Below are 26179 nucleotides of genomic sequence, written 5' to 3'. Positions count from 1 at the left end.
GTGGTGGCTTATGCCTATAATCCCAGCGCTTTGGGGGACCAAGGCGAGAAGATCACTTGAGGTTAGGAATCTGAAACCAGCCTGGGCAACATAACGAGACTTCATCTCTACAAAAAAATTTTAAAAATTAGCAGGGCATGTTGGTGTGCCCCTGTAGTCCTGGCTACTCAGGGGCCTGAGGTGGGAGAATCACTTGAGCCCAACTGTAAAATGGCCATGTATTACTTCTATGAAGTGGCATGATCATAGCTTACTAACTGCAGTTAGAAGCTGCAGTGAGCTATGATCATGCAACTGCACTCCAGTTTGGGTGACAGAGTGAGGCCCTGTCTCACAAAAAAAAAAAAAAAAAAAAAAAAAGGAAAGGAAAAAAAAGCCACACTCAGTAAAAAATCTGGCTTTTGGAACTGGTTAGTCAGATCATGTACTTGCAGGGCCAAAAATACAACAAATTGCTAAATAACTAAATTTATTTCTATGTTGTGTGTTCGGTTCAGATTGCATTCTTAATCACAACCAACTACCTCACAAAGGTATTTTGAAGGGAAGCCATCAGAGGAATCCACACAAGAGAGTGGGTGGAGGTCAGTAGGTATGCCTTAATTCCTGATATCACGAAAGCAATTCAAAGTAGTATCTTACTGTTGGAAGGGCAGGAGCATGATTTGACCAGAAACACTTAGTAGTTCCTTCTCTACGTCAAGTAAGCATTGTCTTAAGCAAAGTTATACATGCCATTACTTACAGGAACCAAAGATTAGATTGGCCTCTAATCTTCCTTTCTGGAAAGGAAAGAAAGAGAGAAAGAAAAGAAAAAGAAGAGGGCATTTGATTGGAAAAACTATATTGTTGAGGGAAGAAAGAGAAGATCCTGGGTTACTCATAACTTTCATACTGCAAACTTATGATACTCTTTCTTGGTACAGTGTTTTGCACGTGTAGAGGTGATTCATGGCATTATGCCATTGGCACTTAAAGCGACAAAGAACGCAGACTAATAAGGAAATCCAAAATTCTTTTGGCCATCCCACCATCATCCCACCCTCTTTCATAGAGGATCAAAAGACAAATCTTACCTCCACTGAGAATAATGACAGCAATAAATATTGCCAAGTCGCTGTCATCTAATTCCAGTGCATTGAACTTCACAGCAAACTCAAACTTGGGCTCCATAAAGTCACCAAAAGGCTTTCGCAGGCTTTTTAGAAATTCCCTTGTCATGAAGCCTTGGCCCTCGGATATGAGAACCCCATCTTTATTCATCAAGGAGGCCAGCATTGTATAAATGATCTCATGGACTCCATATTTGAGGAGAGTTACTTGGTCGTTCAAGTCAAGATTTACGAAACCAGGAATGCTTTTGGCATACTCTGTGATCTCCTGCACAGCCTCCACGGAGCGAAACTGGCAGCCCTGAAAGATGCGGATGGCCACCTCTTTGCTCTGCTCCTGCAGCGGGGTGATGTGTTTGAACTTGATTTTATCTTCTCCCATCATTAAGGAATTCATGTCATAGATAACGAATGGCTGCAAATAAAACAGGGAAAACATGGGTGACTTGGAGATTTCTAACTTAGTGAATGCCATCCCAGTTCAGAAAACTGTTTCTTTATGTAAACTTGCTTTGCTAACTAAAATCTTTAAAGCTGAAGATGCTTAATAATGAGAAAATACTCTCAAGTTCTTTTATTCATCTTAATTATCTTCTGGGACCAAACAAATTTCACCAATTTTGGTCTTCTTTCCCTTTAATTTACACTGTAACACTTTACCTATGACTGGCTAAGAATCCCAATTTCTTTTGTTTGGGGAGTCTTCACTGTTGATTTTTATATTTATTTATTTATTTTGTTTGTTTTTGAGACAGAGTCTTGCTCTGCTGCCCAGCCTGAATTACAGTGGCACAATCAGGGTTCACTGCAACCTCCACCTCCCAGGTTTAAACAATTCTCATGCCTCAGCCTCCTGGGTAGCTGGGATTACAGGCACACACTGTCACGCTCGGCTGGTTTTTGTATTTTTAGTAGAGACAGGTTTTCACCATGTTGGCCAGGCTGGTCTTGAACTCCTGGCCTCAAGTGATCTGCCCGCCTTGGCCTCCCAAAGTGCTGGGATTCCAGGCGTGAGTCACCATGCCCAGCCAATTGTTGATTTTTAAAATGATACAAAATCTACTGTTTATCTTGGCTTTCAATGAAATACACTTTTAACCTTCTTTCAATAAAAAATCATTTCAGCAACTCAGGGTTGAAAATACCCACTTGAACATAAAGCAACTTTAGAGGCTTAAAACAATTTTTTTTTCTTAAACTTTTTTTTTCCTTTTCCTTTGTTCTCCTTCACGAGTAATAACTTTTCAGTTTTAGATGAAATCCTCTCAGATCGCAAATGAAACTATGTGCACATAAAATATGCTTAACTATTAAAAAATCACTCTGAAAGCAGATTAGAGCTATTGAACCAAGAAAATGTCTATTTCTTTTTTTAATGCTCTGGAAGCCATCTATTTCACAAAGAGCAGATATAGAAGGCCTATAGGTGAATGCTGCAAAAAACAGTTTTGAATTTACATTTTAAAATATCTGTCCTTACAGGTCAATCAATAAAATACATGCCCCAGTTATTTAAGTTTGCAATAGGCTGCTTTCAAAAGTTAAGTCATTTGGTCATGACATTATCTCTCTCTCACTTCCCTTGTATAGAACTAACCAAAGTCTGTAGTCATTGAGAAATTCTCAAGGCTGCTCTAAGGGGCAACATTTTACTTACACCGGATACACTGAAAGACACATAAGGAGTTAAACCTTGAATCCTGTTCAAATACTTGTATACCTGAAAGCACTGGAAGAAGAGCTGAGGGTATCTGCATTCTAGCTTTGGTTCTGTGGTGAACTATGCGACTTAAGAAAAGTCATTTACCTTTCCTAGGCCTTAAATTTCTCAATCAGGGGTTTCCACCTCTTCTCCAGAGGAAATTCTAGTTGTATTTCTCAGAAGCAGGATGTGTGTGGGGAGTGGGCATGTGTGTGGAGAGCTGTGAGTGTGCATGCACAACAAACATGAAGTCTCTGATAGACTAAAAGTAAACACTGTTTTGAGCAGAGATGTTGAGAATTCTCTCCTGAATGGGCACAGAGAAGGTGCATGAGTGGCCGTGGCAGCTGGCTTCAAGATGCACCGGTTGGAGATTCTATTCATATCTATGGAACTCTATGATTTTCATCAAAAGATTAAGTTTGTTCTATACTGGAGGAAGTAACACCAACATTAAGGACTCTCAGATGTTAAATATATTTCCAAACTTGTACGTCACGTCAACACCCTTTACTGGAGTTATTCTGGAAGTTTTTACTTTTGTTACAAAAAAATTCACTTCAACTGTACTACTTACCAAACTCCAAAAGGGGACAGATGTGAGGACCCCAGAACAGGTTTACCTGGTGGCTCTAATTTTTCAAGGGACCAAACTGTCCGTACCGTATTTCTTAAACATTTCGCTTGGGTGGTTTTTTTCCTTTTTCTTTTCTTCTTTTCAGGATTAATATTATTAATGGGAGAAATAAAAGGGGGGCAGAGCAAGTAACATCAATGAAAATTTACTGTATTTTTCCAGAATGTCAGGTTCTAATTATGAGAAAAATTTGAATGGATAATGATGCTGTCACAGAACCTAGAAAAAACGTGTTTCTTTGTTCTACAGGCATTTTATAGTGTATTATAATATATATTAATGAAATACTGACTTTCTTTTTCTAAAAAAAAAAATTATTTCATTTTTTGAGATGAGGTCTTGCTATGTTGCCCGGGCTGGTCTTGAACTCCTGGGCTCAAGCAATCGTCCTGCTTTGGCCTCCCTAAATGCGTGCTAGGGTTACAGGTGTGAGCCACCACAACTAGCCTTTATTGGCTTTCTTTAATGTCATGAGAAAATGATGGTCTGGACACCTGAAAAGACCAACTGCACATGCAGGAGTACAAATAACATGAATACAAAATCATCGCCTTTTCACATGTGGAAAGACTGTACCCAGAACTGCCCACTTCAACTTTCAGAGGAGCTTCTGCTCAACCATTTGGCTTCTTGGCACAGAACATAGGCATGAAATTCTTTCACCTCCATGTAAGTGATTTATCTGGAAGTATGCCCTGATAAATCACCCTTGTCACTCTTCCCCTTTACTTCCCCTGTCCCCTCATATAAAGCTCCAGGTTCCTGTTTTCGAAACTCTGTAATAGTTGAACACAGGGCACAAAATCCTGCTAATTTTCTCTCCCAATTTAACAACAATGTGACTTTAACCCCTTGGCAATTGATGTTGGTCAGGATTTCCTGGCAGTAAATACTCAAGGACAGAGAGAGGAATCAGCACCCCACCATCATGCCAAACCATTTCAGTTTTTTTTTTTTTTTTTGAGATGGAGTTTCGCTCCTGTTGCCCAGGCTGGAGTGCAATGGCGCGATCTAGGCTCACTGCAACCTCCACTTCCCGGGTTCAAGCGATTCTCCTCAGCCTCCAGAGTAGCTGGGATTACAGGCACCCACCACCATGCTCGGCTATTTTTTTTTTTTTTTTTTTTTTAGTAGAGACGGGGTTTCGCCATGTTGGCCAGGCTGGTCTTGAACTCCTGGCCTCAGGTGATCCACCCACCTTGGCCTCACAAAGTGATGGGATTACAGGCATGAGCCACTGTGCCAGGCTCCATTTCAGCTTTTTCAGTCCTTTCTGCATTCTGAAGAAGAGGTGAACTAGCAGAGAATTCTGGGTGTTGACATGCAAATGAACACCAGTTGTTTTTTTTTTTTTTCCTAGTCATATCTGATTATACTGTTTTCACTGCATTTCTGAAGGATGCATAGATTCTTTCTCTGTCAAACTGCAAGAGAGATCCCTGGGTGGGCGTGGTCTGCCTTTCTTTGCAACCAATTCACCAATTCTTAGATTGCAGACAGTTCACTTAGGCGTTACTTTCATATTTCACAGGGAACCTCCTTACCTTCAAACCTAGAGAGAAGATCGTGGCCAGCCTGCTTCATGGAGAGAGAACCTTTTAAAACCCTGGTCAAATTTGGTCTGCATAATTTTATCTTGAATCATTAATTTAACATGACATTTGGTACAATGTGGTACAATGTTCCATACAAAATGTACTGTACTTCCACGGCCGTGTTTTTGTATTTTTTACAAAGCAAAGTGGAGTCCTTACACTTGCCATCAGCCTGGACAGTATTATCCAAAGATTGCCATTATAGCAGCTGTATCATTCTCAAATTTTGTCTTAATGATTTAACACTTCTAGTTTGGGGCTAATAGTGTATTTATCTTCAGACCCTACATCAAATGGCTGGGTAAGCGTCCCTCCTTAACAGGAAAGAAAGCTTAATTACAGCTAGGACATGATGGGGTGAATTCAGGTTTTGTGGTGCATAAAATGTACACAGTAGTGGGGCCTCTCTAAGGAAGGTATTACAAATTATGAGAATAAAATTGCTTGGGCCCTTCCCCAAGCACTGGAAGGAGCTCTGCACAAGGGAAGGGCCCCATGAAGCTTCATTAGCTTCATAGCGAATCTGTCACTGGTCATTGTGTGCTTGTGCTTTTCATATATTGGACAGACCAGAATAGAATGAAGAAAGCTGCACTTGAACCCAGTGTTTCTCCAGGAAAGCAAAAAGATTTCTGTAAGGAGAAATCAATTTTTTGAGGGATACATCAAATATAATTAATTTTGATATATTTAAATTTTCAATATTTTGACACATTTTGATTTTCAATTTTGACATATTTTGATTTTCAAAAATATATTTTGATTTTCAGAATAGGATTAAAGTACTGTTTTATATAGATGAGTAAATTCAATTATGGCATGCTTCCTATGTAGAATACAAAGACAATGGGGGAAATGGGATTAATGATGAAAATAGGGTAATTAATTTTTTTTAACCTTTTTGAATGGAGAAATAGAACAGTACTGTTCCTGAGAAATCCAATAACATCAGCATTTTAACATGAGTTATGAAAGGTATTATACATGAATGCTCTATGTTTATAATCCTTTTGAATAACAAAATAGCAAGCTAAGGAATTTTCATAAACATGAAAATCACTCAAAAAGCACAGGGTATTCTGGGTGACTTTTCTAATTTGGCAGATTGAATGAGTGTAGTCAACCCGTCTACCCTCTCTCAATCACTTGAGGTAACCCTGTCAGAGTAAAAACTGGCTTGGAAAAATGTGGGCCTCATCAAGTGTGGCTTTCCTGATGTTCCTAGTTTTACCAGGGCAAAACACTGAATTCTTAGGGCTCATCTTCATTTTGTTTCCTTCTTCCTTTTTACACATCTGACTTTCATCACCTGTGGCACACGCGGTTCTCCTCGGTTAGCTACAATCCAAAATTCATTGGTTTGGTTTCCTCAGCCTCTTGCTGGTTTCTGCCCGTTGTTCCTGTTTCCCTCTTGTTGAGAACCATGAGATTTATAGGACAAAAGGGGTCTTCAGAAATAATCTGCCCCATCATTCTCTGACTAATGAATAAACGGAAGCCAGAGACATTCCAAAGTCAAAGTGCCATTTATAGCAAACTGGGAACTAGAACCTAAGTCCTGATTCTGGGTTGAGAACTTTTCCCTTTCCATTGCTTTCCATAGGACTTCTTCACTTCTTTTTTTCCTTTTAAAATGATTATTCTAGGATGAACTGGAGATTTTAAACTAACGCTCTTACATGCTGGGGTCTTGGGGCGGTGCCTTTTGAACGACTGTTTCCTAGAGGTGCTGGTGGAGTGCTGTGTGTGATAGAAGTGAAGTTTGAAAGCTGTCAAAGATATTCTGCTTTCCTGCAGGGTTTAGAGATTTAAGACAAACAAATGAAAAGTTAATATGAAGAATGATTCACACTCTAATGAACTAGCACATAACCACAGCTCTTAAAAAAATCAATTGCCAGCCAAAGAGTTATTCAGCAGGCAAGCAAGGGTATTGGCCAACTGAGTCCAGCCATTGGGGAAAAAAATCCAAGTGCTTTTCTTTTTAACTCTAAAAATATTATTTTTAACTTATTGTCTGAAAGAAACTGGTTCAGATCTTTTATATCTTTAGCTAGTCCTGACAGTCCTGGCAATAGAAGAATTTATTTTATTAATATTGATAGATGGATGAATGATCCCAGAAGCCTAACTTCTCCAGCAGCCCCAGAAACAAATTGGCACTACTACCCTGATTTTATTTCTACTGGGGTCCCTAAGCCCCTTTCTCTGAGGATTCTGACTGATGTCTTTCCTTTGGGGAGCAAATTCCAGCTCACTCGGGCTTTTCCAGAGATAAAGGGAAAAGAGCCCATATGTTGTTTAGCTGTAAGTGTAGGATTTAACAGGACAGACATCTTTCCAATAGCTTTGAGTCACTGGGTTTGATGGCCATTGTAAATTTCAGAATGCACAAACTTAAATGGGTAAGGAAATGTTTTCATAGAAGTTTACATTTCCATATTGATTTTATTCTTCACTAGTTTCATATTTCACACACTATTTAGAAAGACCATTTTTTCCAATGGCACCAGTTTGCTCTTATAATTATAAAAACAGTGACTCTACATGTACCTACCATAAACAATGTGATGCTTTGGAACCCAAAGTCCAATATAGCACAAATAAAGAGTTTTATTCCTTATTTGCAGATAGAGTGCAGCCAGAGCTTCGCCATCTCTTAGATAGGGGGTGAAAAGTTGGCAGGCACATCAAGCGTTTTTCTATTTATTGTTTTATGACAAACCATGGCACTGAAAATGGTTTTTGAAAACCACTGTTTATTTTCACCAACAAACATGGGATCATGTGACAATGATACACCCAGTGTGATCATCACACCAGGGTAATAGTCAAACACTGAGCACTTCCAAAGTCCATTCAGTTATCAAACTGCCTTCATGAAACAGAGCACCTAGTTCTGGCATATGCATGGTTTTCAGAGTGCAGAAAGACCTCTTAAATAAGGGGCCTTGGCTGGAGCAAGCCACTGAAAGGGAAATAGGTTGTGGGGAGAATCAGTTCCATCCTATTGAGGATGGTTAAAAGGTCTATTGCTCCTAAAATTTCTTGTCCGGCAATCCATAGCTAACAATTCCATATCCCATCTTTTCCCGGCCCTAAGCCTAAAATTCCCAAGCATATTCTTATTTAGGCAAAACAATGAAAAGTAGGGCATCCTATACCAAGGACATGATGTTAAAGTTGGTAGAAGGGGAGCAGGGGAATGCAATTTATCCATTTTGAAAGGTGCAAGTGGCCCTAGGGAATAAGATCCAGGAGAAGGAAGTTTAGATGGGGAGGGGAAGGAATCCTGGTCTGCCTGGAGGCAAACGCTGAGCAGGCAGCAGGCATTCTACAATAGGCAATGGTGAAATTGAGGAGAATGATACATTTAAAGAATGGCCTCTTCAATCAAGTCATTTCCTTTTCCAAAGGTTCTGGGTAACTGGCAACCCACTATTCTGAGTAGCCTCCCCCAGCCTTGGCCTAACCAACACTAATGACATCAGTCTCAAGCAGGGTGTATAAGAAACGCAAATTGCTCTGCTGCACAGCCATAGCCACTTTTGTATACCTCCCACTCTCTCAAGAGTCCACATTTCTGCAAAACTTTTCCTATCAATGCAAATCTTAACTTTCATGAGTCCTGGCCAAGAGATAACATAACACCCCTGAGAAAGATGCTATCAAATGAATAACATAATCATGTAGATAAAGAACAAATCTCTAGTCTAATTGGAAATCACATTTTGTTTTTTTTTTCCTTTCCCATATTCCTCTCTGAACTGTTTCCTTCCACTAGTGTTTAATTTGATTTTGCAAGATAAGGAGAAGAGAGGGTGCCAAACAATTGTAGTTTAGTTTTGTGTCATCAGTGAACGGATTATTTTAATTTGGCCCAGTCTCTCTTTTTCCAGATCCTGCCTGAATCCAGATCATCAATAATGTGCAGTTTGGTAAGCAAATATTGGGCTAGTTAGAGGCCCTCTGTTGAAAGTCCAGAATTTCAAAGGGCATAGGCAACCATGTTTAATTCAATTAAGCAAATATAGTCTGAGTAACTATTAGGGGCAAGACATAGTCCTAGTTATTGGAAGAAAATGACAAATGCTTGGCCTCTGAACTTGAAAAGCCCATAACCAAGCATTTTGCAGCCCTTTCCTTTAAATAACTTAATACCTGTTTATTCCATAAAGAACCTCCTTATTTTTTAACTCAAAGATTTAGAGCCAAGGAGTCAACTGGAGTGAGGTATCTTGAGTGTGTCCTCCAGTGACACAGATAAGAGCACGTTGGACACCAGTAGTGTAATTTTAAGTTCTTGACCACCGAGGCTTTTTTTTTTTTTTTTTCAGTCTTTTGCCTGACTTTCTGGTACTACTAAGTTGACAGGATTTCTAATAAGGATTGTAGGTACGAATTGGAGGATGAAAAGAAGGTGAGAAAGCAGTTGATGAAAACTAACCATGGCTGGTGGCTCACACCTGTAATACCAGCTCTTTGGGAGACTGAGGTGGGAGGACTGCTTGAGCCCAGAGTTCAAGGCCAGCCTGGCCAATATAACAAGACACTCCCGCCTGGGCAACACAGCAAGACCCCACCTAAAAAAAAAAAAAAACAAACTAACCAAAACTGTAGATAGTTTGCTTTAGGGCTCTTTCCTTTTCAGCAATCCTTTAATTTTTTTCTTCCTGGATATGAATAGTTTATTTTCTGTAGTCCAATCAGCTACGCAGAGGTCTTCATTTGTTTTTGATTTGCTATGGCCAATTTTCTCATTGAACGAATGAGCTTTATGATCACCAGTGTTGTGCAGTCCTGCGCATGTAAAAGCCAGCAGTCCTAGTCAAGGACTTTTGTAATTTGAAAAGAACCAAAACAGCACAAATTTTTTCCAATTGTGAATATATTGGGACAGCAGATGAGGTGAAGAATTCCTACTGTTCTAAAAACTGAGAGAAAACAATCACAGAAAGTTTTCTCAGAGCGAAGCTTTCTCAGTGTGTTATGTCTCCCTGGCTCACTGACAGCAAGTGGGAAAGACTAGCTTCCTAAAGTACTGCGCTGAGGGGCTAGCGTGCTACGAATCTTCTGAACTAGAGGCCAGAAAACCTGCATTATAGTCCCAGGTCTTCTACACACTTGCTGTGGGGTCTTAGGGCAAAATGTTTAACCTCTCTGGACTTTATTTTCCTCATCTCTAAAATAAAGAGGATAATAATAGCAGTAGTCAGGTGGCAATGTGACTCGAACCTAATAAATGTGCAAGGTTTTTTTTATACTGTAAAGAATTGAATCCAGGTATATTATTGTTGAGGTATCAGAGACCTATTTGCAAATCGGAAAACTCTTTGTCCTTATCAGTGTATGGCTCTATGCCGCAAGTTTCCTTTTTCTATTAACTGATTCTCTTACTAAATGGTTTAGCTAAACAGAAGGACTACCATCTTGAGATGGTCATCAAAATACATGAAAAGTTAATGAGATTTTCCCCACAATATATCTGAATAGGGGAAAAGTTACACATATCTATCAAATAATTGCATAGCTCTCTGGGAGGTGTTCATGTGAAAATAAATGAGTGCATACAAGGGCTTTCCATGGTTGGGCCAGTGTCTTCTGAGTGTGTTCTGCAGTTCTTACAGCCCTAGGAGCATTGTGCAGACATCAGAATCAAAGCCAAACCCTGTCGTTAAAAACTGAGCTACAAAGCCGGGCGTGGTGGCTGCGCCTGTAATTCCAGCACTTTGGGAGACTGAGGCGGGCAGATCATGAGGTCAGGAGATCAAGACCATCCTGGCCAACACAATGAAACCCCATCTTTACTAAAACTACAAAAAAATTAGCTGGGCATGGTGGCATGCACCTGTAGTCCCAGCTACTCAGGAGGCTGAGGCAGGAGAATTGCTTGAACCAGGGAGGCGGAGGTTGCAGTGAGCCGAGATGGTGCCACTCCACTCCAGCCTGGCAACAGAGCGAGACTGTCTTAAATAAATAAATAACAACAAAAACAAAAACTGAGGTACAGAGACATGATCCAGGTCATCCAAGCTGATGGCAGAATTGGGACTAGAATTCAGGCACAATTGTATGCTATAATTCCATGTTATTTTCTCAGTTTCCAGTCAGGGAAGAGCTTTGCTGCTTGGAAAACCTAACTCAGTAACAATTACAACCCATTCTGGGTTTTCTAAATGGTGCTGCTCAATGAGTGAACAGATGTTGGAGAGTCCACTGGAGTGGCCCAGGCAGCTCAGAGCCTTGCAGAAGATAAAATTCCTTATGTAATAAAAGGACAGAGCTTCTAGTTGCCCTGGAATAATCAAGAATGCTACAAGGAAGGAAAGGTAACCTAATATCTAGAATCTATTTTATGCCCCATGTTGAACTTCCCTAAGAGGTAACTCTAGACCAGCCCGACCAACATGGCGAAACCCCCCTCTACTAAAAATACAAAAATTAGCCGGGCATGGTAGTGCACACCTGTAATCCTAGCTACTCGCGATGCTGAGGCATGATAATCGCTTGAACCTGGGAGGCAGAGGTTGCGGTGAGCTGAGATTGTGCCACTGCACTCCAGCCTGGGTGACAAACCAAGACAACGTCCCCCCAAAAAAAAAAAAAGGGTAATTCTGGTAGTTCTCCTGAAAGGTGAAATAGTGGGATTCAATACATTTTCTAAATCTAGGTCGGGCTCTTCCCAGAGAAAAGCAAGGCTGCTTGAATGAATATTGCTGTGGCCAGTTATTTTGATGGCGAGAAAAGAGATGGATCCTAAAAGTGGGTGATAGGCTGAGGGGGCTTAAGTTCATTCATTAAAGTTAGGATGACCAATACATTCTAACACTATTCTCAAAGACTTGATGGACTTTTCTCCCTCTTCAAAATAATGTTTACTTATGCTATCTGAAAACACTTCCTGCATTTCAGACTCAGTCTGCAATATGTTAACAGCCAACAGTTGAACAATATTCTGCATGTGCATTCGTAGCGCAGTAAACCATTTACTCAAAGAAACAAACACCCACAACAACTCCCCGCCTCCCCCAATGAAGACAGCAGAAGAGAACTAACTGATTTGTCTGTTGTCTTTCCTGTCAAGATCGCCCTCGCCTTTGCTTTGGTCAGCGGGAAGGACTTTATGTATGAGTCATACAAATGTTTTGCCAGGGCCCGGAGGTCAGCGGACTCTGGGTTCAGCTGGTCGATATCACTGGAGATCTCCGCCAACAGCTTCTCCTTCTCGGCTTGTGGCATCCGCCCAAACCTGATGGCTATGGAGGAAGAGGAACGACAGGATGAATCATTGGATTACTACTGCTCTGAACATACACTATGCTCTCCCAGCCCTCGTTCCCACACAGTAAAAGCATCTCCTCCTCCACTGCTCTCGAGTTCTGGTTTCTGTCTACCAGTTTGCTCATGTTTTTATAAAAGTAGCACAGACCATCAGTAAAAATTAAACTGTTCACTTTAATTTTTAAAAGTTAATGCATAATCCTGCTGCGAAAGTGAAAGAATTCAAGAGTTTAGCAAAGGGAGGAAAGTATGTCGACTTAAACATGAAATAATTGAGAACCAACTCCTATTCATCCCTCAAGACCCAATTCAAAGGTCACCTTCTTTGCATCCCCAGCAGTTGACCTAAGGTCAGGGCACTAGAAGGATCAACACGTTTCACGAATTAAAATACGAAACTGTGTAGAATTCAAAGTTGTACAGACATAGGCTTTGTTCTCAGGGAGTTTGTATGATCTGTTTGTCTCTGTTAAAAAGAAATATGGATGGTGCTTTATCACATCTTACTAGTCCAGAGAGCACTTTTACATGTAGAGGAGAGAAGCCATAGTTATCTCCCAACTCTCCAGAGTTACCACTTAATGATGTTTGTCAGAAAGACAAACTGGCGGCCTGTAGGGTGAGGAAGTGTGAAAAAAGGTAATGAAAGAAAGAAAAGCAACGAGGAAAATGTAAGAGGGGTTAGTGGGGACTAGTTTGGGGAAAAAATAAACTGTAACTTTTCAACTCAAATATGTTTTCTTTCCTTCTTACCAATATGTTCAGCAAAATATTATTTTGAATCACGTTCCTTTGGGGGCACACTTTAGGTTCTATGTTTCCCATAATAAGGGTACCTGGCCATCATGTCCACTGCTCCCCATGCATACATAGCTCTGTTCTTACACTCACGACGTGGTATCACAGCCATGTGTTTTTATGGTGATCGGCTTCACTAGACTATATGCTCCTTGAGCGCAGAGACCGTCATATTCGTTTATGTCTCTAGCAAGACTCTGTCTCTGCTGAATCCCAGAACAAAGAGATGGCTTTTATTTTATTTTATTATTTTGAGATGGAGTCTTGCTCTGTCACCCAGGCTGGAGTGCAGTGGCACAATCCCAGCTCACTGCAACCTCTACCTCCTGGGTTCAAGCAATTCGCCTGCCTCAGCCTCCCGAGTAGCTGGGATTACAAGGGGTGCGCCACCATGCCTGGCTCAGTTTTATGTTTTTAGTAGAGACAGGGTTTTACCATGTTGTCCGGGCGGGTCTCAAACTCCTGACCTCAAGTGATTTGCCCACCTCAGCCTCCCAAAGTGTTGGGGTTACAGGCGTGAGCCACCGCGCCCAGCCAGAGATGGTTCTTTTATATGTTATTATGCTAAGGGTAGCATTTCTACCATGAGACATGACAGCACATGACAACTTTCCCATCTGAGTACTCCGTGAAAATTACCTTGGATTTTCCCAAGAAATTGACATGTACCCTTGAGTCTCAAATTCATAAATGCATTTCCATTGACCCTAAATAAATTTTATCACTGACTAATACAACTACTGTTTTGTAGGGGCCTCCTTAGAGACCAGACTTGGGAGTTAGAGGGGAAGAAAATCTTACCTCTCATTTGGGATTCCTTTAAATTGAATTAGCCTGTATTTAGATACTTTTAGTAAATATATCCTTGGTACATGGCCTCTTCATATAGAAACCTTTAAACTGGGAGGTTTTGGTCAAAAATCCTGCTTCCCTACTCACTCTTCCCCATTTTCTTTCTGTGTTGTTCTACGGGGCTGAGGCATGATTGTTCATATTTTTATCTACTGGTGACCCCAGCCCCTGGTGCTAGGCTTGTCTGGGTCCCTCAGGATATGACCTCATCTCATAGCACTGATCACAGGAATCTATAATGTTTTATTTCCTCCCTTGCCATATAATCTCCACAAAGGCAGGAACCTTGTTCATTATTGTATCCTCAGCACTTAGTACAATTTCTCGCACATATTAAGCCCTTGTCTACTGTAATTTGAAATACAATGGAAAGAAATCCCAGATAGCATATTCCTTCAAAATCCTCTGTGAACCTCCTGACCACTTTGCTCAGATAGAATTCCTTATGCAGTTGGCCCTCCATACCTGCAGGTTCCACATCTGCAGATTCAACCAACTGTGGATTGAAAATATTTGGAAAAAAGAACCAATAAAAAATAATATGGGCTGGGTATGGTGGCTCACACCTGTAATCCCAGCACTTTGGGAAAGGATTCAGCTGTAATCCCAGCCGAAGTGAAAGGACTGCCCAAGGCCAGGAATTTGAGAACAGCCTGGCCAACATAGACAGACCCTGTCTCTACAAAAATAAAAATAAAAATAAAAATAATTAGCTGGGCATGGTGGAGTGTGCCTCTAATCCCAGTTACTAAGGAGGCTGAGGTGGGAGGATCCCTTGAGTCCAGGAGTTAGAGGCTACAGTGAGTCATGATAGAGCTACTACACTTTAGCCTGGGTGACAGCAAGACTCTGTCTCTAAAATAAATAAATAAAACAATGATAAAAAAAAAGACAAATAAAAAAATATGGTATAACAATTTTTTTTTTTTGAGACAGGGTCTCATTCTGTTGCCCAGGCTGGAGTGCAGTGGTACAACCATGGCTTACTGCAGCCTCGACCTCCTGGACTCAATCGATCCTCCCACCTTAGCCTCCTGAGTAGCTAGGACTACAGGTGTGTGCCACCATGCCTGGCTAATTTTTAAATTTTTTGTAGAGACAGGGTTTCACCATGTTGCCCAGGCTGGTCTCGAACTCCTGGGCTCAAGGGATCCTCCTGCTTCCGCCTCCCAAAGAGCTGGGATTACAGGCATGAGCCACAACGCCTGGCCATAAGAATTATTTATACAGCATTTACACTGTATGAGATATTATAAGTCATCTAGAGATGATCTGAAGTATACAGGAGGATATGTGTAGGTTATATGCAAATAATATGCCATTTTATATCAGAGACTTGCACATCTAGGAATTTTGGTATCTGAGTGGATCCTGGAGCCAATCCCAGGGAATAAGGAGGGATGGCTGTACTATGTTCATTTCTTGTTCACCAGTAGTTCCCAATTGAGGAGTGGGGAGGGTAGGGGAGGCAGAGCATATCAGAGTCACATGGTAACTTCTGACATTATATGTTTTCCATGGAACATTTTGATGGGCCATCCATCCACTCAGTTAGGAGTATATAAAAAACCTGGGGTTTGGGACAGTTTATAAAAAGCTTCCTAAATGCTGGGCTCCTGTTGTATGCATACATTAGCTCATGTATTAAACTGTTACTATACTACGATGTTGGTTTATATCGGTTATTCTACTTGAATATAAATTATATGAGTAACAGGTTTTCTCATCTTTGTTCCTAAGTGTAACAAAATACACATAGTAGGTTAACAATAAATGTTTGATGGATTAAACTCCAAAATATCAGGTTTAAAAACATACAGAAAACGAGACACTATGTCCATTAGGAAGTTTGGGAAAATGATCATGAGAAAAGCACTAAGTAAGAAGGCGTATTAAAAGAAGAAGGAATTTTGGTGTAAAACTCAGAGAAAATCAGTTGTCCTATAACAAAATAGAGGTGACTAGAATCACCAACTATCTGCTGCTCCTGAACTTTTGTTATTTCACAGAACACACAATACTGTCTCTTTACTCAAGGAATAATTATTGAATGACTACTGTGTGCCAGGCATGGTTCTAAGCTCTGATTTAGTTTTTACAGGTAAGAGGCTATAAACATATGCAAAAGTTTACACACCTAGAAAAGCTATTTTTTCCTAATGGGTAATCAAAAAAGTTAATTTAAATGAACAAATAGCCAAAGATAGCCACTTACGACATTTGCTAGTCCTGCTTTTCTATCACCTAACAAATATAACCAGAAAACACCCCTAAAAACCATTTTAGAATTAGGATATATTAAAGTGAGATCCCTCTGCCATAATCTCACAAAAATGTATTTTTATAAGTTGAAGTTCCCCTCAAAGGCTAACTCTAATGAATAAATTATCTGTATTGTTAAGTGCCCATGCTACAAATTAGGTTCCATTTAATTACCAGTGCAACCAATTATATAGGTGATTTTAGCATTTTTTATACACCAGAGGTTCATAAAAGGAATGAAAAATAGATCCCATTTGGTGAGACTAAATTCACATAAAACATACAAAAATCTGAAACTGTACAGAAAATAAGGATTTTTATTTACATACTTTTTTTTTTTTTATCTTTCAGCTGAGGCACACATACCTTTTTTAAGGGGGAAAAAGCCAGTGTTATTAGTATATATAGCCAGCAACGAAAAAGCCAGTTTCGTTGCTTCTGAGTCCCACATAATAGTACCTATCTACCTCATGTGAGGTGATGAGAGGAAGTGCTTAGCACAGTGCTGGGCACATGGCAATGCTTAATAAACACTGCTTTTATTGCTGTGGTCGTGGTAACTATGGCTGCTGTGGGTTCTAGACCAGGTTGGTAGTCATGGCACGCTGACCTCTCCCACAGAGAAAGAACAGAATCTGAAAACCTAAACTATGTGTCTGTCTGCCTGCCTGTCTATCTCTATTTCTATCTTTCCATCTTTAAATTGTTTGGGAGATGGTGTTTTTTAGTTAAGTAATTCTTGAGCCTCAGGTTCTACCTTTTACCTACCAAGAGAAGGAAAGTGATGGAGGTTGGGAGGTGTTTCCTGTAAGACTGAAGTGAGAGCTTAGAAATAGAAGATGAACAGGCCGGGCGCGGTGGCTCACGCCTGTAATCCCTGCACTTTGGGAGGCCGAGGCGGGCGGATCACGAGGTCAGGAGATCCAGACCATCCTGGCTAACACGGTGAAACCCCGTCTCTACTAAAATACAAAAAATTAGCCGGGCATGGTGGCGGGCGCCTGTAGTCCCAGCTACTCGGGAGGCTGAGGCAGGAGAATGGCGCGAACCTGGGAGGCGGAGCTTGCAGTGAGCTGAGATCCCGCCACTGCACTCCAGCCTGGGCGACAGAGTGAAGACTCCGCCTCAAAAAAAAAAAAAAAAAAAAAAAAAAAAAAAAGAAATATAAGATGAACATTCTGGATTGGGGGTCAGAACTATAAAGGCTGAGTGTGCTCATATACAAGTGTATTTTTCTAAATCTTCTACCACTGCTGATTAATCTTAAAAGGAAAATGCTTCATGTCTTACTGTGAGTCACTGAGTGAGAACTTTTGGCCTCTCTGGAAAGCAAGGGAATGAATACTGCACTGAATGTAGTCAGGAAGTTTAATTTCTAGTTTCAGCTCAGTGACAAACTAGCTATGTGGCTTTAAGAAAATTACTGAACTTCTCTGGTCTTCAACTGATTTATTTACTGAATGAGGAACTTAGAAAAGAAGATTCTAAAGTTTCCTTCCTCTAGCTCTAAATTTAGCTCTAAAGTTCTACAAATGTCTGCATAGTACTTGAGAACATGCTCTGCTCTCTTTTTAAAAACAGTATGTGTCTAGTTTTTGAGGCTCAAAGAAAATACATTCTGTCTGTTCTACAGATCTGGCACCTGTCACACAGAGCAACTTCCAGAACACTGGCACACAGTTTCCTATTTGGAATAATTCATCATCTACACAGAAATCTGGTATCTTGGTAAAAAAAAAAAAAAAAAAAAAAAAGATCAATATCAGAACTGGTAGGCTCCCTTCAGGAAGACTGGGTTTGATAGAGACTCACTAACTTCTGGGAAAGCATATTAGCATTCCTTTATATAACACACTTCTGTTGAGCAGAATGTAGCTGCTACTAGCATGTCATAGATTCCATATTGTGTATTTAGTACTGACACTGTTGAACACACAAACATCAAGCACACGGAATAGTCAGATGCCTGCTTTTTGGATCTGGGTACAATGCTAAGAAACAATTAATCGACATGTTTTTAAAACGTCTACCTAATTGTAGGAGCATTAAAGACAAATGCTACTTAATTACAAAGGTTAATTAAAGCAGGTTTTCAAAATAATAAATCAATAGAAAATAAAATAATGAAATAAGACAAGTCTTATTTTTGTCTTTCCACATCTAAGGGATAAATTTGCAATCATTATCAGGCTTTTGAAAATTAGTAAGGCTATGTCTTACGGTCTATTTTTCCACTTTTTATATGTTTGCTGCATATAAGCAAGATATTTATAACACGTGCTTTTTACATGGCTGTGCCAATAAGTTGTTTTCCCATCTCTCTTAAAAATTTTTTTTTTTTTAGAGACAGGGTCTTTCTCGATCACCCAGGTGGGAGTGTAGTGGCATGACCATAGCTCACTGCAACCTTCTGGGCTCAAGCAATCATTCTGCCTCAGCCTCCCAAGTGGCTGGGCCCACAGGCGCACATGACCACGCCCAGCTAATTTTTTATTTTTTTTTGGTAGAGATGGGGTCTCGCCAAAACTCCTGGCCTAAGTGATCCTCCTGCCTCAGTCTCCCAAAGTGCTGGAATTGCAGGTATGAGCCACTACACCTGGCTCACCTCTTTCTTTCCTTCCTTCTTTCCCTCCCTTCCTTTTTCCTTTTTGTCTCCCTCCCTCCATCCCCTTCCTTCCTTCCTTCCTCCGTCCCTCCCTCCCTTTGTTCCTTCATTCCTTCCTTCCTCCTCCTCCTCCTTCTATTCTTCTTTTTTTTTTTTTTTTTTTAAAGAGACAGGGTCTCATCCTCTTGCCCGGGCTGGAGCACATTAGTGTGATCTTGGCTCACTGCAGCCTTGAACATCTGGGCTCAAGGGATGCTCCCACCTCAGCCTCCTGAGTAGCTGGGACCACAGGCATGCACCACCATGCTCGGCTCACTTCTCTTTCTTGAGGGGAAAAAAAACTTGTGCCTGCTGGAGGTTCTGCAGGATTTGGCAATCTAATAACTATTCTTTTGTAGTTCCTCTAAAGTAAAACAAGAAGCAACCTTTACCATTTTTCAACTATTTGTAGAGGACGTTTAAATATTTTCTTAGGTTTCTTTCAAAAATGAAGATGAGCAAAACACCACCAGCTCGCCTCCTAACTCAATCTCTGATTCCCTGAAGTCTTCCTGACATCCTTTAATTCATTCACTGAACACTTGTTTGATGCAACACTGTGCTACGCCGATGGGGCTGGGGGAAAGGATGAAAAGGACTTGTCTGGTAGGGGAGACTGGATATGTTACACAGATGAGTCTCTCTAGTGTACCTCTCTGTGCTACTCTACTATTACCTCCTCTTTAAGTTATCTTTCCTCCACCACTGAACTTACTGAAAGAGTTGTTTTCACTGCGTCTGTGTTTGTCACTTTCTATTTACTTCTCGATCTACTGCAATCTAGCTTCGGGCTCACTGGGATTTACCGAAACTTTGTAAAAATCCTGAATGCTTTTCTCACAGCCAGAACTAACGGCCTCTTCTAAGTTCTCAATAGACTTGAGCTCTCCAGCATTCTCCCAACCTTTAATGCTGGCGACCATCTCCACCTCTTATTTCTAAAATTTCTTGTCCTGGTTCCTGCTGTTCTGGGTCCTCTAACTTTCTGCCAGCTGCTCTCCAGATCTCTCTGATGGTGCCTCTCCCTTAGCTTGTATTCTGTGGTCCCTAGTATGACCTCTCTAACCTACAATGGGTGCTGATGATTCCTGCTCTCTCTTTACTGAAATGTGGAGCCTTATTTTTCACGTCTTCCTGTATTCCTCTATACATAGTTGCTGGATACTCCATAGGCACCTCTAACACAATATAAAACTGAATTTAAAATTTTCTCCTCCAAACTGGCTCTTATTCCTGTGTTCCTTTCTTGGTTAATTCATTCTATCGCCCAAATGAGATACCCTAAATAATCTTTGACAACCTCTCTCCCTTCAGGCGCTTTTATTCATTGGTCACTGCTCTGATATTTCTCTCAATTTCCTTTCTTCTCGCCCTTCTCAATGTCTTATTTCCTCATATTGCATTGGTCTTCAGATGAATTTCCCAATTCCAGTCTTTTCTCTATCATTTTTACTGCTATCAGTAGTTTTTTTTTTTTTTTCGGTAATATATATCTGATCACTCTCTTGCTTTTTAAGGCAGAATGTGGTATCACAGGAAGGCATGAAACACATAGAAAAGGAAGAGCAGGGAATCAGAAAAGTCTCATGGGAAGGAAGGCATTTGAATGAAGACTTGAATGTCAGGTAGAATTTCCACAGGGAACAGACAGACACATCAACAGAGGCCCAGAGGTATCCAAGCATAAGCCATTTTCCAGGAATAGCAAAATGCAGGGTTTGCCGGAAGTGTGAGTGGAAAGTGGGCAGGGGTGGGGAAAGGAGGTAGGCTACAACATGGATGGTTCTGGAGTCCACACAGGGCAGAGGGACAGGGTAGCCGGAGCAAACGTGTACTGCCACATGCATTAGGACTTGGTTACCTTTTCTGAAAGTTAAGATTTGGGTAATTTTTCTTTGCACAACCAAGAAGACTAAAGAAAAAAAAGTAATAGGTTAGCCGGGTGCGGTGGCTCATGCTTGTAATCCCAGCACTTTGGGAGGCTGAGGCGGGCGGATCACGAGGTCAGGAGATGGAGACCATCCTGGCTAACACGGTGAAACCCCATCTCTACGAAAAATACAAAAAATTAGCCAGGCTTGGTGGTGGGTGCCTGTAGTCCCAGCTACTCGGGAGGCTGAGACAGGAGAATGGTGTGAACCTGGGAGGTGGAGCTTGTAGTGAGCCTAGATAGCGCCACTGCACTCAAGCCTGGGCGTCAGAGACTCTGTCTCAAAAAAAAAAAAAAAAAAAAAAAAAAGAAATAGGTTAAAGTTGAAATCTATTTGCCATTCAGAATTTTTCCTTTTCTCAATATACACTAGAGCTGCTGTTTGCAAGGCACTGAGAGAACTACCTTAAAAATGTGAGTGTCACAGAAATTTGTGAAATCATTTTTCTGGATTTTTATGAAGCCACTGAGAAATTATTTTGAAAGTTGTCAGTTTTTTTAAAAAAATTAAAAACTCTCTCTCACTTATATCATAAGACATCCTAGTCAGCAAAGCTAAGATTTCACTAGCTTTTAAATTTATGAAAAACATATTTTTAACCAAATCTCAATGTTATAGAGAAAACCTAACTGAATGATTCATAAACAACATGTCAATTCTTCTCTAGATTATTTTCTTAAATAGGTCAGGTGCAGTAGCACTTTCCTGTAGTTTCAGCAACTCCAGATGCTGAGGTGGGCCCAGCCTAAGCAACATAGTGAGACTCCATCTCTAAAAATAGTAATAATAAATACATAAAATTTTAAAAATAAAAAGTGCACTTAGCCTAAACTATTTTATTATTTAGTTCATACATTAAAAAAGAGCTCTGAATATGAATTATTCACTAGTCAAAAAAAAAATTTTTTTTTTTTTTTTTTTTGAGACGGAATCTCGCTCTGTCACCCAGGCTGGAGTGCATTGGCCGGATCTCAGCTCACTGCAAGCTCCGCCTCCCGGGTTCACGCCATTCTCCTGCCTCAGCCTCCCGAGTAGCTGGGACTACAGGCGCCTGCCACCTCGCCCGGCTAAGTTTTTGTATTTTTAGTAGAGACGGGGTTTCACTGTGTTAGCCAGGATGGTCTCGATCTCCTGACCTCGTGATCCGCCCGTCTCGGCCTCCCAAAGTGCTGGGATTACAGGCTTGAGCCACCGCGCCCGGCCAAAATTTTTTTTTTGAGATAGGGTCTTGCTCTGTCACCCAGGCTGGAGTACAGTGGTGTGATCATGGCTCACTGCAACTTTCACCTGGGCTAAAGCGATCTTTCCACTCCAGACTCCCGAGTAGCTGAAACCACAGGCGCGCACCATCACGCCCGACTAATTTTTTGTAGTTTTAGCAGAGACGGGGTCTTGCCATGTTTCCCAGCCTGGTCTCGAACTCCTGAGCTCAAGTGGTCCTCTGACCTCGACCTCCCAAAGTGCTGGGATTACAGGCATGAGTCACACTGTGCCCGGCCCACTAGTCAAAATTCTTAATGACTAAATAATTTTATTAAATATAAAGAGGACAAGGCCAGCGCAGTCGGTGGCTCACGCCTAATTCTAGCAATTTGGGAGGCTGAGGTGGGATCACCTGAGGTCAGGAGTTCGAGACCATTCTGGCCAACATGGTGAAACCCCATCTTTACTAAAATACAAAAATTTGCTAGGCGTGGTTGCGGGCACCTGTAGTCCCAACTACTTGGGAGGCTGAGGCAGGAGAATTGCTTGAACCCGGGAGGCAGAGGTTGCAGTGAGTTGAGATTATACCATTATACTCCAGACTGGGTGACAAAGCGAGACTCTGTCTCAAAAATAATAATAATAATAATCAAATAAAAATAAAGAAGACATATTTTTAAAATGTGATTACTATAAAGGACTTGCCAGCAAGATTTTAAAACAAAAATGACTACTTTGAAAAACTATAAAAATGCATGCAAGAGCCCATCTGACTAAAGAAGCAACATTATCCATGCGTCTTTTTATCAAGATTCTGCAGACACCAGCTTCACTAACAAACAGTAGTTGATGCAATGATCACTTAGTAAGTTACATGCACCACTGAGTGGCCTAGGAAGCAGGTCTGTATTTCTGCTTCATTTTCATTTTGAGCTTTCCTCTAAGGGCAGTGTCTAGACACAGTAGTGAATTGATTGTGCTTGAGATGACTCAGGAAGGCTTCTGAGCAATCGGTGGAATTAACCCATGGTCTAGAAATGATGGGTTGTTAAATGACCAAAATAATTAAGAACGTGTGTTTATTTTCGTTACTTGCAGGAAAAAAATACGTTTCTGAAGCATATCAATCAGTCCATCAGCTGGGTACTTTTCCTACCCCATGCTGAAAGTGAATATTTGAGAAGTTATGTTTCTAACTGGAAGAATTCTGAAACTATGTTCTTCTACAACGTGTAGGCGATATGTCACAATGAAAATGAAAGTTCCCTCTGAAGAGCTGTAATGCTACATAACCCAGGATGCCATTTATACTTTCTCTAGCCCAGAGGCTCTGGATTTCTGCTCTCGGGCTACATCACTAATCATCAAACCAACTGCCCGAAATTGCTGAGCAATTGATCACAATATGTAGACCTGACTCAGATACATAAATTATATTTTTATTTTATGGTACCAAAACATATAGGTGAAAACTTTTAAATTCAGGCAATTGACATGCCAGGTGCCTACATATTTGTGAAGACCGGAGCATTGTAAGACACAGAATAGCTGGTTGAAAAGTGAAAAATCCAGTGAGTTAGGTTGTTTGATTATACAGAATCACAGAATTTTCAAAGTGAAAGGACATAGTGATCACTGATTTCAGTGCCTATCCAATAACATTAGCAAGAGCCCCTAGGGTTCCCTACTGGTTCCTTCAGAAACCTCCTTCAAAGCTGTGAGTGCATGGCCAAAGGGGAAGCTACATTCATCAACCAGACTAATCAGAGACCAGAGAGCAGAAATAAGGTTAACACAGAATGGAGTACATTTGCTTTGGGGGACGTCCATGTTTTCTCGCACATACTGAAAACAGCTGGGTGCTGACTTTGGTATAACACTCAGAGCCTCTTTCGATAAAAAGGCATTCTATATGAACAAAAACTCTGTTGGCTTCACATTGGTCAAAGCAATGGATTTTAAATAGTGACTCAACTTCCTAGAAAACTTTGTATTTAGAAATGTTTTCTTCATGCAGCTAACAGGCAAAACTAATCAAAACCTTGTTGTTAGTCTGATGTTTTCTTTTCTGTGTGGCAAACAAACTCCCATAAAAACCTCTGAGGTTTTTTTAGTAATGTTTGCAATTTTTTAAGTGTTGAACTGCCTAAGTCTCTGATGTCGTGACACTTAATTCCTATATTTTCTTGCTTTTGCTAGAACTGAACGAACACTCCCTATCAAGATTGACCCCCTCTAGAGATAAAATAAATTGTCATATGAAGTCAAAAGATGACCTATCAAGTTTATGATAGCTTTCTTTGACTTTTAGGGGAGGAGAAAATCATACCATTCATACTGCATAGGTTGGGGTTTAAATAATATTTGCCTATAAGCAATAAGCAATTGGAGATTGATTTTAAGTAAACGTATGCAATGCCTGTAAGCAACAGGAAATATATTTTACATAAATGTATGCACTGCCTATAAGTAACAGGAATTATATTTTACATGAATGTGTGAAGTGATAATTTTTTAATAGGCAAAAAATAGTGTTAAAAGTGGAACTGGCATGCTTTCCTAGGCTATCTCAGTGATAATGACCTCAAAGTCAATGATTTCTTCATGAAGATGAAATAAGTTTATTGCAACTTGATTGCATCACCTAAAATATAACCCTTGACTTGGAAACTTGCCCTTATGTTTTATGAGGTCTGAAATAAAAAGGAAACTGATGGAACTGAACCAGCAAATTATTTTGCAATCCATGACTACAGTTGTATACAGCAGATGTAGTCAATTGTTGAGGAAGGTTGGACCAAATTTCCATCCTGTTCAGTACTGTTGATAGCTCTATTCAAAATACATTCTTGCCTTTAGAGGAACTGACCCATAGTAATGATACAGATAGAATTTTGTGAACTATTTTTAAAGGGTAGGTTATTAATCAATGAGTGACTCTCAAATATCTTGATGGTTTCCACTGTGAAAACCAAATATCTGCATGATAGAGCAAAAATTTAATTTTCTCAGATGCTTTAGAGTGCATATAGATGAAAACTGCCTTCTCACTAGATCAGTTTTGGGAGAGATGAAAACAAAAGAAAGAAAAAATAGGATAGCTGATGAAATGAAACTTCAAATTTAATTTGGTCATGTTGGCATTTTTTATTTCTTGAGTGCATTGAAAAGAACTGATTAATACTTGACACATATAATACTACCAAGTTATACCTAAAATTTATTTTGTCAGCCAGGTAACCAATGAGAACTAAATAGTGATCAAGAATCATTTTTTCAAACATGTTTGTCTTCCAGGACTTTACTGAGTTAGTTCCACAGATCATGAAAACAGGGGTCTTTTCTCAGGTCTTCTACATCATTTCCCTTAAGCTGACACCCAAAGTCATAAGCTTGACTTTAGACACAGGTTTCAAAAGTAGAAAGTTTTATTCTCTTACGTTTCTATGGCATTAAAGTTTTGCAGAACTATAAAAATAATTTGTTTTACCCTTTCCACAACTCATGGATGTTCCTTGAAGTGAAGGAAAGGAACACTTGTCTTTGCATAATAAAGAGCAAAAAAAAAAATTAATTAAATAAATCTAAATTCTCACATGCCACTTAAAGTTCCAGACCCAGACATCTTCAGGATTTTCTTACGTTTAAAGTAGAAAGACACTACTGATACACACAAGTAAATATAATTCTCTATTTAATGTATGAAGCAATATAAAATTTTATCACGATGATCATTATATTTGTTCTAAAACACTAAAGTTTTTCCCATCATCCCCCAGATTTTTCAAGTCTCTTCTCTCCTCATGGCAAATGCCCAACCAGAGAGAGAAGGGTTCTATAATGAAACGTTAAAAACACTGACCTAAATGAGAAATGTTTTATCGACATGCAATATTCTAAATTCTGGCATTTGGTGGAAAACCTGTACACATTTTTGGCAATGGCCTTAGTGTCCACTGGTCTGGCAGCTATAATGAGAATAATAAAGTATATGGTGATGACTGTTTACTCACCATTATGAGACATCCCCACTGCAAGGCATTTCTGAAACCGACAGTACTGACATTTATTTCTACTTTTTTTGTGGATCCGACAGTTAAGATCACATCTGTCATAGATAAGCTTCAATCTGATTGTTCTCCGGAAGAAACCCTGCAAAGGG

At 40.2% G+C, this 26179-nt stretch overlaps 2 protein-coding genes across 24 annotated transcripts in view; one reads left to right on the top strand and one right to left on the bottom strand.

The window, feature by feature from the left end:
- Positions 1–26179, top strand: part of TIMP4 (TIMP metallopeptidase inhibitor 4) — a 329812-nt gene that overhangs the window by 69941 nt on the left and 233692 nt on the right. The window lies entirely within an intron of this gene.
- PPARG (peroxisome proliferator activated receptor gamma) overlaps positions 1–26179 on the bottom strand; it is a 149452-nt gene that overhangs the window by 16534 nt on the left and 106739 nt on the right. For 18 of the 23 annotated variants that reach the window (XM_077989871.1, XM_015130200.3, XM_077989882.1 and 15 more), the window contains 3 exon segments: positions 26031–26169; positions 12103–12302; positions 1077–1527 (listed from right to left, as the gene is read on the bottom strand). In XM_077989871.1, coding sequence (XP_077845997.1) covers positions 1077–1527; positions 12103–12302; positions 26031–26169 — 790 coding nt within the window. 23 annotated transcript variants of the gene reach the window in all.

Source organism: Macaca mulatta, chromosome 2, assembly GCF_049350105.2.
Source record: "Macaca mulatta isolate MMU2019108-1 chromosome 2, T2T-MMU8v2.0, whole genome shotgun sequence".
Classification (NCBI taxonomy): Eukaryota; Metazoa; Chordata; class Mammalia; order Primates; family Cercopithecidae; genus Macaca; species Macaca mulatta.
This window is presented reverse-complemented; position numbering and strand designations above follow the sequence as displayed.